This window comes from Astyanax mexicanus, chromosome 8 (assembly GCF_023375975.1).
Source record: "Astyanax mexicanus isolate ESR-SI-001 chromosome 8, AstMex3_surface, whole genome shotgun sequence".
Lineage (NCBI taxonomy): Eukaryota > Metazoa > Chordata > Actinopteri > Characiformes > Acestrorhamphidae > Astyanax > Astyanax mexicanus.
This window is the reverse complement of record NC_064415.1, coordinates 18779004-18799127: the sequence shown is the minus strand read 5'-3', so window position 1 is coordinate 18799127 and position 20124 is coordinate 18779004. Positions and strand designations below refer to the sequence as shown.

At 35.6% G+C, this 20124-nt stretch overlaps 1 protein-coding gene across 2 annotated transcripts; it reads right to left on the bottom strand.

Moving 5' to 3' along the window:
• Nucleotides 1-2414: 2414 nt before the first annotated feature.
• Nucleotides 2415-20124, bottom strand: ponzr1 (plac8 onzin related protein 1). 2 transcript variants are annotated; one of them, XM_049482966.1, is made up of 4 exons: nt 19968-20124; nt 7920-8021; nt 3623-3768; nt 2415-3288 (listed from the first exon to the last, which is right to left on the bottom strand). In XM_049482966.1, the coding sequence occupies exons 2-4, from the start codon at nt 8017-8019 to the stop codon at nt 3157-3159; spliced, it is 378 nt and encodes a 125-aa protein (XP_049338923.1). In that variant the 5' UTR covers nt 8020-8021; nt 19968-20124; the 3' UTR covers nt 2415-3156. The 2 variants fall into 2 exon arrangements, with proteins under 2 accessions (XP_049338923.1, XP_007242068.2); XM_007242006.4 differs by lacking the exon at nt 19968-20124 and adding an exon at nt 15536-15694.

The following is a 20124-nucleotide window of genomic DNA, read 5'->3' as shown; positions in this document are numbered from 1 at the left end:
CTTCCTTTTATCAGAGGCCTAATGACAATGTTTTTGGTATTTCTTGGTGTTACATAATTAATACAGGCTAAGCAGTAGCAGTCTACTGGGATTAAACTGCAGAATAACTGACTGGGACTGTGTATGCTGCATGTTTGTGTATATTTATGGCTTGAGTCAGGCTTGAACTTTGCTCCCCAGGCTAAACAAAGCCTTTCACAAACAAAACCTTATATAACTGGGCTCCTCTCTGACAGCTAGACTTGATCAGGGAGACTCTAGTCTAGTATCTGCTTCCCAGTGAGAAAATATGAACATATTTTTGCAAAGAACCATATTTGTAAAAGAGAAATCTATTTGAAGGTTTAATAACCCTTAATTTCTTCATAAATGTAAAGGTCCTACACACTTATGCATATCCGTGTTGTGCACGATTCTTTGTGAAACCCAATGTGCTTCTTCTGTGGCATCATTCAAATGTGATACAAACTTTGCATCACATATAATTGTAAAAGTTTTTACCGCAGATAAACTTAGACCACAGCCACCAACACTACAACAACTTCTCCACTTGCAAAGAAAAAGTGAGAACTTCTCCAATGGTGATAGAAAATGGAACTGTGTGGGCGAATGTGTGTGTGTGTGTGTGTGTGTATGTGTGTGCGCTTCAGTGGTGTCAGTGATGCCAGGCCAAGATAACAGTTCACAAGCGAGGTGTAAAAGAAAAGCGTTGTTGATGGCAGTCCAGAAAGCTCCTGAAATAAAAGAATACTGCAGTTTTACTGAACTCACTTTCCTGTAAAACTCTACCACAACCCAGAAATGTTGCAATCGTCCATTACGTACACTATTTTTACCCACATAGAGAAGTTAAACCATGTCTTTCACTTATGTGAACTGAACTCCAAATAGAGGAAGCATAGTGCCCTTCCAAAAACCCCTTTACTGTTAAACTATTAGAGTGTTGTACTCTATCAGAGACCACCGTTCTGATTCACCTTAAATTTGGTGTACATTTACAGTGGATAAAAAACAGCTTCTTTTGTATTTTCTGATTATTGTAAAAGTCTGTTAAATAACCATACCTCGCATGTAAGCAGAGTAATGAACAATAAGAGTAAATAACTGTAATAAATATCAGCATAATACTGTATTTTCTGTCGAACTATGGAAATAAGTGCCATCATCTTTTAACAAGTCCAGTCACTAACCATTAATCGTACACTGAAAAAAATAAATATTAGTAAATTTGAAGCAACAATTTTTCATTTACTTTGTTTGGGTAGACTTCACCCCATATTTTGAGTAAATATAACCTCAGTTATATTTTGAGTAAATAAAAATTTCCAGACTCAGGATAAAATCATGAGAGTCTTTCTAGAGTCGAGTTGTGGTTGCGTCATCTCGATTTTTCAAGGTGGTTAGAATTGAAGGTTTTAGTCAGTGTTTTTCTCGTCCTGGTGTTTAGAGAAAATGTAACCGTTTTTAATATTATCATAAGCATTGACACTTGGCTCACAAAAATAGTGACATGAACAATGTCAACAACCAATAGGAGAGCTACGATTTGCAAGCAGACGATTTAAAAAAGAACAAATTTTGCAGTTAATTTGCTTTATATGGTTCTTACTGTAAAATGTACAGTATTTAAAACACAGATGGCACTTTATTTGTAATGCACTACAATATTTAAAGTTATTTTATTTTGCACTACTTCGTCTTATTGTTCAATGTTATTTTTTTAATAAATACACATTTTGCAAAAATGATGTTCTCCACCAGAAGCATGATGGGAAATAATTTTAGAAATAATCTAGTTGCAGTCTTGCAAATTGTGGACCTGCAAGATCCACACACTTAGAAATCTTAGTCTGTGACCAAAAAGTCTGTGACCAAAACATCTTGTGACTTGGTTTTAGATGTGAGAGGGTGTCAGACTTTAGTCTATAAAAGTATTTTCTAGTTCTTTTAAAGTTGCCTAGTTTATGATTAGCTTAAGGCATACTGAAAAAAATAAGATGAAGTCTATCTAACATTTCTTAGTACCATACACAAAACAAACATTTTCCTATTGGCTCATCAGGGCTACCTTCCCTTGGATATTCAGTTACACATATAAACATCCCTCATAATGTTGAAGGTCATAAGAGCAAGTTACCATCTTTACAGTGAATCTCTTTATAGTGTTGTGCTAAAAGTAAACTTTTATTTTACGTATAATTATACCAGTGGGATAAACTAAAACTAAACAAAAAATAAAAAAAAAATCTAACAAATATCTGAAATATGATTTTAAAAATATACTACCTTACTTACAATATTGTAAAACATTGCGATATAGCGAATTGTAACCCCTATATTGTGACATGTACAGTATTGCCAGGTTCTTGCCAATATACAGCTCTATACTAAACCAGAATCACAGAGACATTAGCTTGAACGTTCTCAACTATTTCTTTTTATTTATCAAACTACAAACAAGAGAACATGCAAAACTAGCCAGAGATTCTCACAACAAATTGCTGATTTGGTAAAGCGTGTGCTGAACTGCAAAAGATGAAAATTAAAAGGCAGTTAGTTCTATATATATACAGTGCTGAACACAGGACAATTGTATGTGTATCTATTTATCTGAGCTGTAAGCAAATATAGCAAAAATAAAACACTAACATTAGAATAAATACAAATCAACAACACATGACACAAGTCTTATTTTGTGTCATTGTGTTTGTTTACTTGCAAATCTCTTCTTTTGGAATTTAGTTTAAAACTATTCTTGTTTACTTTTTTATATGTTTACTTATTCTAAAGTTATACAGCGTTTTACTAGAAAGGATTACACATGTCTATAGCTGAAGTGCAGCATTGCGTACACACACATACACATATATCGTCACTGTTGAGCAAAAAACTTTCTTCTCCAAATTGGCAAGTTTACAGGAAAAAGAAAAAATATATATTGCATTTCGATTGGTCCAATTATTATAAAACTTGAATTTGGGTGACTGGCAGTTCAATTAATCCAAAACTAGCAAAACATATTACCCTTAAATGGATAACTTTGGATAATTGTGAATAATAAAATATGTTGCTGAAATGCATTTTCAAATAAGTGCTTTTAAAACAAAAGTCTGAACATTCTGAACTGTGGAAGCCGTAAAGCCAGGGTGCGCGGGCCTAGGCATGAATCTGTGTGGTAACCACGGTAGAACTTGTGGCACGGGCACGAATCTTAACTTCACGAGCCATCTGGCACCAAGCACACGGATAGCACCAAAGAAGCGTACAGCAGTCATCACAGCAGGAGCCCTGAGAGAGAGAGAGAGAGAGAGAGAGAGAGAGAGAGAAAGATTATAATTTATTTTTTTTTCTAAATGATGTTTTTTCCTTATTTTTTACACTCTCGCCACAAACACTTAGTAAGGCTCAGGCTTCGACTGCCCTGAGAAGATGAGACTGCGGGTGTGAACATAACTGTCTATACGTCTGCTAAAGTTACTCAAGCCGAAAACTGTGACAAAATCTGTCTTTCACAGTTCTGCATTTTATTAAAGTGAAACTAACTATGGTCAGCCAGGTGCATCGCGCTTCCCTGAAATACGGCATGAAAATATGAAATATGGCTCCTTGTTTCTTGTCTTACGTGAATGCCATAGCGCTCCCTCATGCTGCTGCGGAGGCAGCAGGACACGACCATGCAGGCGTCCAGCAGAGGCATGCAGAAACACCAGCCAAACTGAGACGTAGTCTGACACTGCATACACGGGAAACACCACAGAGCACAGCAACCTGCAATACACACACACAGAGACACACACACACAGAAAATATAAGAATTAGTTCCTTAAAATCTATGATTATTATTGTTCAGTTATTCATCCTAATTAAAAAAAATTCATTGCAAATTATACCACAGTTAGTTCCGACCCTGCAATGTGATTGGCTGAGAGGCATTTATGAGAGACATTATCAGCCTGTAATGCACTGTAACCGAAGCTCTCCATCTATTACTTCACCACATACAGGTAACCTCGCAACGATGCAGCGCTTACAAACCAACTACAATCCAAATGCGACATTTCTCTCCTGAAAAGCGTTTATTTGGATGAGTAAAGTGTTTACGTTTATTTACAGTAAGCTTAGATTTCCACATTTTTTAATAAAATGGATGAAAATAGTGGCAACCCAGTCTCTTAGCAACAATGCAGCGCTTACAACAGCGCAGCTACAAACAGAACAGCTATTTTAACACACAGAGTGTTTATAACCAATCAGATTGCATTTTCTCATCCTCTTTAACTCAGCAATAATGGAACTGTGGTATAATCGCAATAATACACTCGAGGTTCGTGCTATAACATGAAATATTGGCACTGATGTTAGGCTCTACGGTCCTGCCAAAATTAAACGTTATAGCACGAACCTCGAGTAGATAGTCTTTTTTCTTGCGTACCTTTGGTATATTTAGGGGCTTTAGTTTATGTTCTACCCAGTGTTTCCTCCCCACTTTTCTTTTTCATTTTGTAGGCTTTTGTAGAACAAAAACCTTTTAATTAAAAATAAAAATACATAAAATAAATACTAAAATAAACACAATTTTAGCTTATAGATTTTAAAACTGAAGTCCTGAATGGATCAGAGATATTAAACTGAATGTAATGGTGAAACCTGAACTGAGTGTGAGGGAGGTGAGGGCTGTACGCAGGAATTAGATGCATGACTGGTTATTACTGAAGTCTGTGGTTATGCATTAGTTATGAACCGGTTTCCAGTTAAGCTGAGAAAGTTTTAGTGTAAATTAACAAAATAAACACACATCACTTTTCACATAAACTAGAACCTTAGATGTGTTTTTAGATGTGAAATAATAATTTAAAAAAACCAATACGTTCTCTCCAGTCTGGTGGTTTGGGCGCAGTAATGTTATCTCAGGAAAAGAATGGGTTCCTTCCTTGTTTTTTTGCTATGCCCACCATGTGCGCAGTAGTCATTGTGTTTATTCATCTTGGAATGTCTAGATAAGCATAATAAACTATTGAGGGCTAACTGTTTGTGTCCAAAAGTATTCATTTATTTAAATGAAAATGAAAAGAAAAAAATATTTTTAAAAAGCCTGGTCTTGTTTAAATTATATTTCTAGTTTGAATTATTGTTCCTTGCTTCAAATGCCCTTTACCTTTAGACATAATCTCTCAATCTACAGTTTAAACTCTAAACAGTGCTATATGCAGGTAAACAGATCCCACTGAACTGTCAGTCTAGACTGCAAACACCAGTAAATATTTAAACAACAAAAACTGCCTATCTACACTAAATCATCATCTGTCTTCCTCACTGCTCTTCTATCTTATCTCTCTCTTACTGTTCCCAATAACTCACTCCCACTACTTCTGAATCACGTATGTGTCAACTAAACCCGGAATTTAATTTGATCTGATATGCTAGGGATCAAAAAACAACACACCCTTAATTTCCTTTCAGAAAAAATAAAAAGTATTCCGCACCCTGTCTTGGTGTGTGTGGTTTGTGCAGTCAGTGGCATCAACTATAAAACCACCATAACAGGATGTACAACATTTTCTCTTCAAATTCTTACACAAATCTTTACATTTAGAATTTTAGAACCTGCTTATTAAAACACTCTACCCCATACTAACAAATAGCATGACCAAAACTCTGTGTGACAGTATTTTTTAAGATTGTGAAAGTTTTAAAGTATATCACTGTATTGTATTATTCATATAACTTCTGCACGGCTGAGACTTCTGGTCTGAAGCTTATTCTAGTGTCAAGAGTACAGACAATACAAAGATTATACATCATTTCATAATTTATATACAGGGAGCCTGAAAAGTTCATTTATCTACAAAAGAGGCTTAATTTGAGTTAAAGTGTCCTAAATTCATCTTCCAAAGGTCTTAAAAAAAGCAGACAGTAAAAACAATCTTTTTTTATTTGATATCGCATATTGAATTTTGCAAATTCCAAATCCGATATGCAAAGTTAGCTTACTGATTTAACTGCAAACTGAACTAAATCAAATCAACAGCACTGAACGCTATTTTTAGGAATATTTATACTTACTTTGAGTTAGGAGAAACTCCACTTTAGGTATGAGGGTAAGATAACCGCAGTTTGCATTGAACCAGTAGTATCAATTTTTGTGTGTGTAAAACTGTTAATTAGGTTTTGTTCAAAATATTACTGTCAAAAAACACAGAAATCAAGAGCTTATTATAAAGTCTGCAAACGTATTATTTGTATTGTGTGTATATTGCAGTTTTGTTATTGCAACAGTGTTTTTAATTACCTGGTATTAAAAAGTCTTTAAAAGTAAAAGTACTTTCTCCATAGCTGCAGATACCCAGTAAATAATGACAACTTTGCGTATGACACAATGAAATTGAAGCTAGACAGACTACCCTTGTGGGTGTAAAATTGGTTAAATGCATTAACCCTTGTGTGGTGTTCATATTTTTTGTTACTCGTTTACTTTTTTACTTAATTCATTAAGTATTAAATTCAGCAAAATTAAGCAATTTTACATTAAAATGCTTTACACATGCTTGCTTCACCTAAATTGCAAGCAATATAAATAGCTTACATGGTTAATATTTGCTCTTTACCTTTCTTATGTTACATTTCTTTTAAAAAGTGCTACTCTTTTTTTATTAGTTTTTTAATAAAATGTAAAAGAAAATGAATTAAACTCAAGATATGAGTAGAAAATTTGTTTAGTTTCAAATTTACAAATAAAGCAATGTTTATTAGCCCTTGGCCAAACATACTGTATGTAATATAAATGTGTGTGTGTTTGGGGTGGGTGTACAGTGCGTGTTTATCGAAAATGTGTTTTGATATACGTTTTTCACAAAAAATGAGCCAATGCCAATGAGTTTGATTTAGAAAAAATATATTTTTTGTATCATTTGATGAAAAATGAAAACGGGTCCCACAGACCCGAACAACACACAAGGGTTAAGGCAAGTTGAGATGTAGGTTAACAAGACTACTGAGTGTGCTTTTGTGTTTACAACAAATTAATAAATGAAAGTTTTTATAACTGAAACGATATTCACGTCAGCTATCAGACAGTCAGTAGAAATATATGCAAAGATAAAATATTGTAGCTGTTTTTTTTACTTTTTCTTTAAGAATTTTAAGTGTTAAGTCCTATAATCCTGTAGCAGATTTAATGATGAATGGACCAACAAACAGAAGATATCATCCTGGAGATCTAGGTTTTGTTAATTTTATATGATAACCTGATAACCAATTTATCAGATTTCATGCAAAAAAAAATGTTGTGCAGATATATCACTGTCAAATACAGTTAATTAGTTAATTATCACAAAATGAAACCAAATAAAAGTACAAAAAATATATTTTTGTAATTTTTTGCTGTTTTTAGAGTCATTGTTATGTCTAATAATAAAAGACATGTCCCAGAATTTCAGAATTTTAATGTTTTGGAACAATTGAGTTTTCCTATGTTTCTATGCATTTTGGTGAGTTTGGCTACATGTTTTTGGGTGGTAATAAGCAATCACTATCATGATGGAAACTAAGATGAAACTAATTTTTTGGTGGCGTGTCAGTATGAAGTACTTTTATTTTAGAAGCCCAATATAAATAAGAACAGTCTGTCCATTGTGTAAAAGAGCTGTATTGTTCATGTAATTGCTGTTATAACCCTTTGTGGTGGATCAAAGTCCAGTGGATATAACACTTTGAGTACTCTTTAGTTTACAGTGAGTGCTACAGTAGCATGTGTATAAATGTTCAATTTCTCCAGTGCGGTGGCAGAACAGTAAAATAATATACATGGTTAGTTGTTCCACACGAAGAAAGAGTAGATGTTGATGCTTGGGCTTATTAATCTAACTGTATTTCTTTGTTTTGTGATGGAAAACACCTTTTTTTCAGAAGTTCTGACTTACAGGTGCCGCAGTCTGAGCCGCAGTCGCAGATGCCCGTGGTCCATGTTCCTGAACTTGTTGATTGGCTCGTCACGGTTACAATCTGTTGCTGGACAGCCATGACTAGCGTGATAAAAAACAGGGATATGGAGAGAAAGAAAGAGAGAGAAATGAGAATGGAAATTACAGAACAGATCACATGCTGTACATCAAGATGATGAAATCATGGGTTTAACGGATGGATAAATGTAAACTAGCTGACACAAACACTGTGCTTTGAGAGGGAAACTTTAAAGCACTTCATAAAAAAAAAGACAGAAACTCAGTCTGGCAGAAATATGGCGATATTTGAATCACCAGGTTCATGATCCAGCATCATTTATATAAACAGTCACAGTCAGATGAACAGGCGATAAAGGTATGACGCAGGTATTAAATTGTTAGTTAGCTATTTTTAGCTGCAGAGGAGAAAGTCCTTTACAGTGTAGTAAATTATTATCAATATTGAATATATTACTAGCCAAGAACATGCTTGCCAAATTGCCTTGAATTAACTTCCTAAGGGAATCAACTAAATGTGGCCCTGGGAAACCTGCCTTTACATGCTTAGCTGATCTATATCAAATGGAAAAATGCCACTCCACAAAACAATTCACTAAACTAAGTGAGATATGGCTGCTTATTTAATCTCTTAAACTCCAAAGAACCTCTGGTGGTTCCTGGCATTCATACATGCTTTCCTTGTAGTCATTATTTTTTAATCCCTAAGGTGTAATAGTGCTGGTAGGTTAATCAAATTCATTTGATTAATTGAATTACTGTTTTTAGGTGAGTTTAAAAATTATTTAATATTCTTTACAATTAGGGCTGGGTATCGTTTAAAACATTTTGATATCGGTACCAGTACGATACTTTGTTTGATACCTTTTTTTTATTCTAACCAAAAAAAAAAAAAAAAAACGATAATTATTTCACTAAACTATTTATTTAACAGCCAACATGAGTAATCTCGCTCTCATACTATCACCAAAAGATGCTACCATACCTTTGCATATTACTGAATGCAAGTTTTTTTATACCTTCCAGTACTCATACCTTATTGGTTTCGGATTTCCATTTCCAGACCTATCGTAAAATACAGAAACTCACAAGTCCACCCCTCACATTTTAGTGTACAGCTTATATAACAGTGTAAATTTTCTGAGCCCCTAAAATATCTCAATGCACAGCCATTCATTTCTAAACTGCTGGCAACAAATATGAGTACACTTCTAAGTGAAAATGACCAAACTGTGCCAAATTAGCCATTTCCAAACCTCATTAGTGTTACAAGTTTTTAGGTATGACTGAGGAGCAGGCCTGTTCAATTTGGTGTTTTACCAACAATAATATAAGAAACAGAACTGTTGCTCTCCACAAACATGGCTTAGGCTACATGAAGTTTCCTAACACCCTAAAACTGATGGACAAGGCCATACAGCAGTTTTCCAGGACAGGTTCCAATCAGAACAGGCCTCCCTCCCCAGGGTTGATCAAAGAAGTTAAGCCCACCTGTTCAGCTCTAATATCCAGAGGTTGGTTTAAAAAATACATGCATGAGCACTGCCAGTGTTGCAGAGGTTGAAGAAGTAAGAGGTAAGCCTGCAGTGCTCAGACCATAGCACACACATCGCATCAACTTTGTGTGCATGACACTTTCATAGAAGCAGTCCTCTTCTGAAGCTGATGCGCAAGAAAGCCCACAAACTGTTTGCTAAGAACAAGCAGTCTAAGAGCATGCATTAATGGAACCATGCCCTGTGGTCTAACAAGACCGAGATAAACTTTTTTGGCTCAGATGGTGTCCAGCATGTGTGGCGACACCTAAGTAAGGAGTACCAAGAAAACTCTCCCTTGTCTACAGTCAAGCACTGGGGTGGGGGTGGCTTTATGCTCTGGGGCTGAATGAATGCTGGAGCATCCTCAAACAGAAGGTGGAGGAGTGCAAGATCTCTAGCATCCATTCCAGGATTCCAGTGGCAACCTTTGAAGTTCTAGTGAACTTTAGCTAATGGTGGACACAAAATATTGACACTGCTCAAATCCTCAGAGAGAGATAAAGAATACAGAGAGATAGATTAGTGTTTGAGTCGCTCTCTCTATAGCTGCGGGAAGGAGAAAAATAAAGTGATAACTAGGGGGGGGAGTTGGGTGGGTCTGTGGTCCAAACCACTGCCGTTCTCACAATACCATGCTAGGCCAATGGCTTACGGCTCTGTGTGCACTAAACCATGATCCTGTACTGTGACAGTATGTTACAAATAGTAGACCCCTATTAAAACCATTGCATCTCTGAGTACATTTGGTTTCATGTTATTTGTAATGGTTTTAAATGCAGTAATAGTGCATTAGCTCTATTAGCTTCTAATGACTCTGTTATACTACTGGTGACGTGGCTGTGGTCTGTGAAAGCATGGCTCACAGTCTTTCCAGCATCTTTCAAGCCCAAGTAAAATGTTAATGGTGTCCATATGAATAAACAAACTTAGTTAAATATTAATCTTGTGAATGGCAATATGAACTCATATCTGTTTTATGGGAGCATTAATCATACAAATATCACGTTTATTTAAGATCTATTATCAGAAGGCCTTTTTCTTGTTGGTGTGAAAGTACAAAATATCCAACAGTTTTTTTTATATAAAGTAAACAAATACTGTAGTTTCTGTCATTCATTATATCTAAGTTACATGAAAATCTTTTAGCTATTCCCAATGCACATATTTTTAATATAGACGAGTTTAAGATGTGTATAAATTCAATGATAGAAACATAGATAAGCATAGTTAATGCTTAGCCAATATCTGGTTTTAGTTTTAAGGGGCCCATCCCACATGCAATAAATTCCTCAGCGGACAAGACCATTTTAAACCCACTCGTGCCCGCTCCCGCTTGTTTTAGTCCTGTTACTGCCCGCTCCCACCAAAAATCGCTTGTTTTACCTACGTTACAGGCCGCTCCTGCCAAAAATAGCTTATTTTACACCCGTTGCTCTCCCCTCCAGTCAAAAATCACTTGTTTTACTCCCGATACCAGCCAGTCTTGAGTGCCAGTCATGCATCTGCTATACTCATGAAGTTTGTTTTTTAAAATTCTTTAGCTATTCCTAATGCACTGATCAAGATTTAAGCATTGATGCAGCCAGATAAGCCAGGTAGTAGAAGTGGATTTAGGTCTGTACACTGGATGAAGGGATTGTATACACATTGTATATGGAAGTTGGATGTGAGAACACCTCAGCACATCAGAAACGGAAAAAAAAAAAGTGTCACCCTTCTGGCCACAACTCACTGGAAGGAGTGATACAGAAGATAAGGGTGGCAAAACTGCTGACGTTTTTGAAGAGTTCTGCCCACCTCTTCCATGTTGTGACATGCAGCCGCACTTCTAGTCAGCAGCTCATTATTCCTGCCATCAGGTTCCACAAGTCATAAGCAGTGATGCAGGATCCACAGTATATGTGTAAATATGGGTGGTATAAGAACGCAACGTGGCAAAATGTGCACACAGACAGGGTACATTATAAAACTGGTTTTGGTCTGTTGGACACACATACCCAGTACAAGTATACGGTTTAAAGTCAGTGCAACAGTGTAAAATATTTGGGAGGGCCTATGCCTACAATAATGATGGAACATATATAGTATATAGATGGAACATAGTAAATGTAAATAATTTGTGAACCTGTGTTTAAAGATTAAGCTTTAACTAAACAACTTGTAAGTAAGTTGAGAGTAAATCCTATAATTTAAAGTTTGTTTATTCTCAAAAGGTTATTTATAGCCACTTGGTTCGACCAAATGTGATTTTTTTTTGTGTTCTGTTCTTTTAATAGACATTTTATAATATGTATTATTGTAGAAATTCTAACAGAACACAAGAAACCCTCAATACCTTGAATACTTAACTACATTTAAAAGCAAATACTTTTGGTCTAAAGGGAGGGCGTCTACTTTTACTGGACTAATATTTTATCTCAAGTATCTCTACTATGACTCAAGTCCATTCTCTGAGTACTTCGTCCATCATTAATAAATATACAGACGTATATGCATAAGTAGGTTGTAAAACATACTTTAAAATAAATAACTTTTTTGAGACATAAAAGCCCACAATACATTATACATCGCCATCAGTGAAAACAAAATTAATATGGATGCTGTTCTTTAAAAGCTAATGATGACAGGCATCTTGAACATCTTCTTTAAAGGTCAATTTGACCCCTGTCATGGTTTAATGTATCTGAATATATACATTTAATGAGGATAGCCAAGAAAAATATTATAGATTTTAGATTTTTAATTAACTATGGCTGTGTACTGGCAAACAGGGGTTGGGCTAAAACATACTGTGATACTGTATACATGGAAATATATTATAATATAAACACAATGTATTCCATCTCTGCCAAAAAAATATTTGTATGTAAACTAAAAAATAAATAGAAATATTTCTAAAAATAATTACTGTGTTGCAAAACTAAATATTGTGATACAAATCAACACAAGTATTTTTTTTACACCCCTAAAACATGATAATTCATATTTGAATGTCCTAAACACATTAAATACATGAAATACCTGTCACATAACCTTTGCCCAATGATTATTTACAAAATTACAATAATTTTCTGGAGTTTTAAATTGCTGCAGGTTAAGTTCACCCCAATTATAGAGAGTGTAAATAAATGTAAGGATAGTAAGAGGGTGAAAAAGAATAAAATTAACTAGAAAAGGTAAAGTTCGTGAACGAACTTTAAGTTGGCTTGGAAAAGAACGCTAATAACGTTAAAAAGTTAAAATGGTCGCTAAGCTTTTTCCATCTGAAGAGTGTGAAGAGTCATTGATATGCTGTTAACTTTTGGCTAAACGCTAAATGCTAAAAACGCTGAAATCTAAAAACATTTGGTTAAACGCTGAAATCTAAAAACGTTTGATTAAACGCTGAAATCTAAAAACGTTTGGTTAAACGCTGAAATCTAAAAACGTTTGGTTAAACGCTGAAATCTAAAAACATTTAGTTAAATGCTGAAATCTAAAAACGTTTGGTTAAACGCTGAAATCTAAAAACATTTAGTTAAACGCTGAAATCTAAAAACGTTTGGTTAAACGCTGAAATCTAAAAACGTTTGGTTAAACGCTGAAATCTAAAAACGTTTGGTTAAACGCTGAAATCTAAAAACATTTAGTTAAACGCTGAAATCTAAAAATGTTTGGTTAAACGCTGAAATCTAAAAACGTTTGGTTAAACTCTGAAATCTAAAAACGCTTGTTTAAATGCTGAAATCGTAAAACTTTTGGTTAAACTTTTGATTTCTAATGTGTTGCTAGGCAGTTGCTATAATTTTTGAAAAGGTTGCTAAGCTGTTGCTAGGCAGTTGCTAATGTTTTCCAGGTGGTTGCTAAGCTATTGCTAACTGGTTGCTAGGCAATTGCTAACATATACCAGGTAGTTGCTAAGGTGTTGCTAGGTGGTTGCTAGGTTGTTGCTAAGGTGTTGCTATGGTATCTGGGGTGGTTGCTAAGATGTTGCTACGTGGTTGCTAAAGTGTTGCTATGGTATCCGTGGTGGTTGCTAAGATGTTTCTAGGTGGTTGCTAAGGTGTTGCTATGGTATCTGGGGTGGTTGCTAAGGTGTTTCTAGGTGGTTGCTAAGGTGTTGCTGTGGTATCCGGGGTGGTTGCTAAGATGTTGCTAGGTGGTTGCTAAGGTGTTGCTATGCGGTTGCTAAGGTGTTGCTATGGTATCTGGGGTGGTTGCTACGGTGTTGCTAGGTGGTTGCTAAGGTGTTGCTATGGTATCCGGGGTGGTTGCTAAGGTGTTGCTAGGTGGTTGCTAGGTGGTTGCTAAGGTGTTGCTATGGTATCTGGGGTGGTTGCTAAGGTGTTGCTAGGTGGTTGCTAAGGTATTGCTAGGTGGTTGCTAAGGTGTTGCTATGGTAACTGGGGTGGTTGCTAAGGTGTTGCTAGGTGGTTGCTAAGGTGTTGCTAGGTGGTTGCTAAGGTGTTGCTATGGTATCTGGGGTGGTTGCTAAGGTGTTGCTAGGTGGTTGCTAGGTGGTTGCTAAGGTATTGCTAGGTGGTTGCTAAGGTGTTGCTATGGTAACCGGGGTGGTTGCTAAGGTGTTGCTAGGTGGTTGCTAAGGTGTTGCTAGGTGGTTGCTAAGGTGTTGCTATGGTATCTGGGGTGGTTGCTAAGGTGTTGCTAGGTGGTTGCTAGGCTGTTGCTATCATTTCTAAAGTGGTTGCTAGGCAGTTGCTATCGTTTCTAAGGTGGTTGCTAAGTGGTTGCTAACGTTTTCCTAGTGGTTGTTAAGGTGTTGCTAAGTGGTTGCTAGGCAGTTGCTAACGTTTTCCAGGTGTTTGCTAAGTGGTTGCTAACTGGTTGCTAGGCAGTTGCTATAATTTCTAAAGTGGTTGCTAAGTTGTTGCTAAGTGGTTGCTAGGCAGTTGCTAACGTTTTCCAGGTGGTTGCTAAGGTGTTGCTAAGTGGTTGCTAGGCAGTTGCAAACGTTTTCCAGGTGGTTGCTAAAACCTGGCTGGGGTGCCGGGGTGTCCAAACTTTTGACTGATAGCTGCTCCATACAGCAGCTCCTCCATACACTCACAGTACTGGAGGAGCAGGGGAGAGAAGGGGTTCCGTGCGCAGAGCTGCTCGTGTGTGAGATGCAACTCTGGGCCCCCCATTCATTTCTATGGGAAAACTTTGTAGGACAATTGTACGAAAACCGTACGTCGTATCACTTCACAACCTTCTATTAATTTAAAGATCTCGATAAGCTCTATAAGCTCGCCGAATTTGGTGTTCGTATCTCAAAAATTACGGACGTTTAAAATTTGGCCCCATTCATTCCTATGGGAAAAAAATGCGTACGTTTACGAAGTTTTTACGAAATCCGTACGATGTATCGCTTAAAAAAGCACAAGCAACCTATTCGGGTATAGGTCCTACGATACTGCAAAATTTCGTGGTTCTACGTCAGAAGCCCTAGGAGGAGATAGTGATTAAATTTTGAGTGCGGAATAATAATAATAAGACTACGAAGAACAGTAAGTTGGCTTTTCCAAGCCAACTTAATAAAACTAGTACAAATAGAGCACTAGAGTAAAGAGAAAACCCACTAACGAAAAAAAGACTTCTTTTGAATACTTTGTGTCTCACCCACCCCTCCACTCCATTTCCTGTAAACACGAAACCAGAGGAAATCTCTCTTATTAACCACGTTTTATGCTAATGCTTTAGCCGCAGGTTTGCTCACAAAAATAGTCATAAAAATAGCCTTAACTTGAAAGCTAAAGGTTTTGAAATACTTAATTTGGCAGTTTATTTAAAAGTAAAGCTGTTTAAATGTATTTAAAATAAATGGAAGCATGACGTGCTGCTTGGAAACAATTTCACTCTTCTTAAAAGCAGTAAAAGCGGAAAAAAACAGATTTCACAAGTCTAGCCTGTGAAATCTGTACCTTCTGCAATCTGAAGATAGAAAAGAGTTCAATCGACTTCGCAGGAATCAAATATAAGTGTATGAGAGGATAGTTTTTATGTTTATAAAACTAAAATAAAAAAAATATATAGAAAAAAAAATAGTTTATCACCTACTTGTTGAATGTTTAGTAGGATCCGTTAAGTGTTGCTGCGGCTCAGATTTAAAGCTGTGGGTTCAGGAAATGGTGATATGTGTGTATCGTGGACAGATGAGAAGTTTTCTGTTCAGTCAGTGAGAGCCGCAGAGCATCCACTGATAGTGGAGAAGCAGTTCACTACACATCAGCACTTACAGTAAAGTAAAGCCACGCCTCCCTCCCTGTTAACGGATGCCTGGTGTGCACACACTCTTTAACCTTTATTGCGCAGTGTATTACAAGCGAGAGAAAAACACACTGGAACTAAAACGAGCTCAAACAATAGGAATAAAAGTAGAGCAAAGAGAAAAAGACACCATTAAAAACAGGTTAAACAAGTTGGGGGTCAAACGTTCACTCCCTCCTTTAATATACACTGTAGCTCTATTATTTCCCAGTTTTTTTCTTCAGGGAGAGTTTCCTCACACACACACACACACACACACACACACACACACACCGCACGCACGCACGCACACACACACACATTCCTTTGAGGAGTGGGTGGTACCAAAAAAAAGTAGCTTTCATTTTTGCTGAAAAGGAGAAATTTGGTTTCGATTTATGTTCAGGAAACAAGACCACCCTTATCAGCTTCCCTTTCCTGACAGTTAACTGTTAACATTAAATCATGATTGCAGAATAATCTGAATATTATAGAATGCTATATAATATGCTATAGAATAATAGCTTATAGATGTATTATGGACCAGCAGAAAATAATACCTACCATTATTTAAATGACAAACTTTACTTTTTCAAAAAAATAAATTAATTTATTATACTTCAGGTGTAGCAGGTATTAGACTTTAAAATCTAAAGCATAAAATATAGCAATTCTTGATCCCTTTTCTAGTTTATAACTCCATAGGTGTTCCTACAATGTAGAAAGCTATCAAAATAAAGTAAAAAATGTAATTAAATGAGAAAGGATGTATTCAAATATTTAACAAGCCATTATCAAGTTCAAGTTCAAGTTCACGTAGTTTTATTTTCAATACTGCATGTGTACAGAACATACAGATTACTGGAATTACGTTACTTTCCTACCCAAAGTTACAGCTATAAAAACAAAGTGACACTAGACTAAAGTACAGCAAAATAAATGTACAATAAAAAGGTAACATATATAAATATGTGAGACACATATAGTGCAATATAAGAGTGAGATTGTACCAGTTGGTATGAAATAAGACAGAAGTTGGTACCAAACAAGTCTGAGCAAGTCTGATATGAAACAAATCTTCAGTATGTCTTTATCACACCTGACACCTGACCTGACAGACCGTCAGTTACAGAACAAGGTTGGGGAGGCGCAGTGGATAACACCACTACATGCCAGCGAGCTACCACATCCCATCATGAGGGAAACTGGGGTTCAGTTCCCCCATCTGGGTAACTATGCTGTGTGTTACAACCCAAGTTGGCTCGTTTTTAAAAATGGTTGCAACAAAGGGAACAGAAGGGAAGTGAGAAGACCAGACCAGAATTAGATGTTTCACAATCAGTGATTTATTTTAAAACTGCCAAACATCAACTTTAAACAATACCAAGGCCTAAGAGTCTTAAGGCCTAAGAGGAGCCAACGGTGACGGTGCCAAAGGAAAGAAAGAAACAAAACATAAACTTAATCTAAACTATTTATCCTAAACAAAAGAACAAAATAAAAACTACTACTTAAACTAACAACATAAGTACAAAAGAAGCACCCGCCTGCTAACCTAATGTATCTATACACAAAGACAGCTACATGATGGAAATGTATAAGGCGCCTTAACCTTACCTGTTGGACTCCTCAAATTGGTATAAGTTTGTATGGCACAAACAGGACTGAAAGATATTCCCTAAGGAATGACTACAAGAGCAAACACTCAGAATAAAGCACATGGCAGTAGTGAAGGTAGCAGGGGAACTAGAAGCGCACACACAGTAGGCCCCACTTCCTGTGTGAGCTCTAGCCCATCTTGGGAGGTACCCCTCGCTGCAGAACCACAAGTCCAGGGGGTGGGGCTGGATCTGATCCAACTCTTCCTACGTCGTGTTTTCATTGGTCTGAAGCAGATCGGACTCTTCCCCATCCGGTTTTACTCACTCGCCTTTCGGAGTCCTAACCCTACCCCTAACCCTAACCCTAACCTAAAAGAAGCTATGGGTGGTCAGGAGGTCAGGCTCCACCCCTTGGATCAGATCCAGCCCCACCCCCTGGACTTGTGGTTCTGCAGCGAGGGGTACTTGGGCATCTTGGTGGTGACTGCAGGTTTTTATAGCCCATGGCTCCTCCCATGAAGGTCAGGTGGACTGCAACCTGCAGAGAAACATGAAAAAACACAAGCGGAGTAAAGTTAGTTTGATATTCGATATTCAGCGGAGATTCGCCTTTCGGCCGTTCTCTTGCTCACAGGCAATGTCCTAAACTCTCCCAAATTACATTTTCCAAACCACAGAAGAACAGAGAACAAACTACAAACGTCAGATTTTCTGAAAACACCCAACCTTTCTGTTTCTCCGAGAATATTTACTGAAAATGTCAGGAATCGCTGCAGCGGGCGCTGAAGCTGTTAAGGGACCGTCTGCAAAGTACGGACCCTGATTAAAAACGTAAACATTCACAGCGCCGTTTAATGCATTTCTACTGTAACACGCCCATATGAAATATAGATAAAAAAAATCATACGTAGTCTTTAGAGACACACCTGAAAAATAACTACAACTTTTATTTTTGAAAAATATGATTTGGTTGATTTTATATTAATTTTTTAATAATAAAAATTGCTACTGTACTGCACTAATATGAAATATAGAAATAAAATCACATGTAGTCTTTAGAGACACACCTGATAAACATACTACAACTTTTAGTTTTTAAAAATATGTCTCGGTTGATTTTATATAAATTTTTTAATTATAAAAATTGCTACTGTAATGCACTAATATAAATATAAAAATAAAATCACTTGTAGTCTTTAGAGACAGACCTGATAAACATACTACAACTTTTAGTTTTTAAAAATATGTCTCGGTTGATTTTATATTAATTTTCTAATAATAAAAATTGCTACTGTACTGTACTAATATGAAATATAGAAATAAAATCACTTGTAGTCCTCAAAGACACACCTGATAAACATACTACAACCTTTAGTTTTGAAAAATATGATTTGGTTGATTTTTTATAATTTTTTTAATAATAAAAATTGCTACTGTACTGTACTAATATGAAATATAGAAATAAAATCACTTGTAGTCCTCAGAGACATACCTGATAAACATACTACAACTTTTAATTTTAAAAAATATGATTTGGTTGATTTTTTATAAAACTTTTTAATAATAAAAATTGCTACTGTACTGTACTAATATGAAATATAGAAATAAAATCACTTGTAGTCTTTAGAGGCACACCTGATAAACATACTACAACTTTTAGTTTTTAAAAATATGTCTCGGTTGATTTTATATTAATTTTCTAATAATAAAAATTGCTACTGTACTGTACTAATATGAAATATAAAAATAAAATCACTTGTAGTCTTTAGAGACACACCCGATAAATATACTACAACTTTTCGTTTTGAAAAATATGACTCGGCTGATTTTATATTAATTTTCTAATAATAAAAATTGCTACTGTACTGTACTAATATGAAATATAGAAATAAAATCACTTGTAGTCCTCAAAGACACACCTGATAAACATACTACAACCTTTAGTTTTGAAAAATATGATTTGGTTGATTTTATATTAATTTTCTAATAATAAAAATTGCTACTGTACTGTACTAATATGAAATATAGAAATAAAATCACTTGTAGTCTTTAGAGACACACCTGATAAACATACTACAACTTTTATTTTTGAAAAATATGACTCGGTTGATTTTATATTAATTTTTTTAATAATAAAAATTGCTACTGTACTGTACTAATATGAAATATAGATATAAAATCACTTGTAGTCTTTAGAGACACACCTGATAAACATACTACAACTTTAGTTTTTAAAAATATGTCTCGGTTGATTTTATATTAATTTTCTAATAATAAAAATTGCTACTGTACTGTACTAATATGAAATATAGAAATAAAATCACTTGTAGTCTTTAGAGACACACCTGATAAACATACTACAACTTTTATTTTTGAAAACTATGACTCGGTTGATTTTATATTAATTTTTTAATAATAAAAATTGCTACAAGTGATTTTATTTCTATATTTCATATTAGTACAGTACAGTAGCAATTTTTATTATAACACACACACAGAGAGGGAGAGCACACAGAACATATCCAGCACCCTAGTTCAATCGACTTCGCAGGAATCAAATATAAGTGTATGAGAGGATAGTTTTTTATGTTTATAAAACTAAAATAAAAAAATATATAGAAAAAAAATAGTTTATCACCTACTTGTTGAATGTTTAGTAGGATCCGTTAAGTGTTGCTGCGGCTCATATTTAAAGCTGTGGGTTCAGGAAATGGTGATATATATGTGTGTATCGTGGACAGATGAGAAGTTTTCTGTTCAGTCAGTGAGAGCCGCAGAGCATCCACTGATAGTGGAGAA

What these genes read in the sequence shown, in the direction of transcription:
- ponzr1 (XM_049482966.1), bottom strand. Translation starts at nt 8,019, where the DNA reads ATGGCTGTCCAGCAACAGATTGTAACCGTGACGAGCCAATCAACAAGT. An exon ending in CGGCTCAGACTGCGGCACCT is followed by an intron (nt 3,769 to 7,919) that starts GTAAGTCAGAAC and finishes TGTGTATTGCAG; the next exon opens with GTTGCTGTGCTCTGTGGTGT. An exon ending in GGGAGCGCTATGGCATTCAC is followed by an intron (nt 3,289 to 3,622) that starts GTAAGACAAGAA and finishes TCTCTCTCTCAG; the next exon opens with GGCTCCTGCTGTGATGACTG.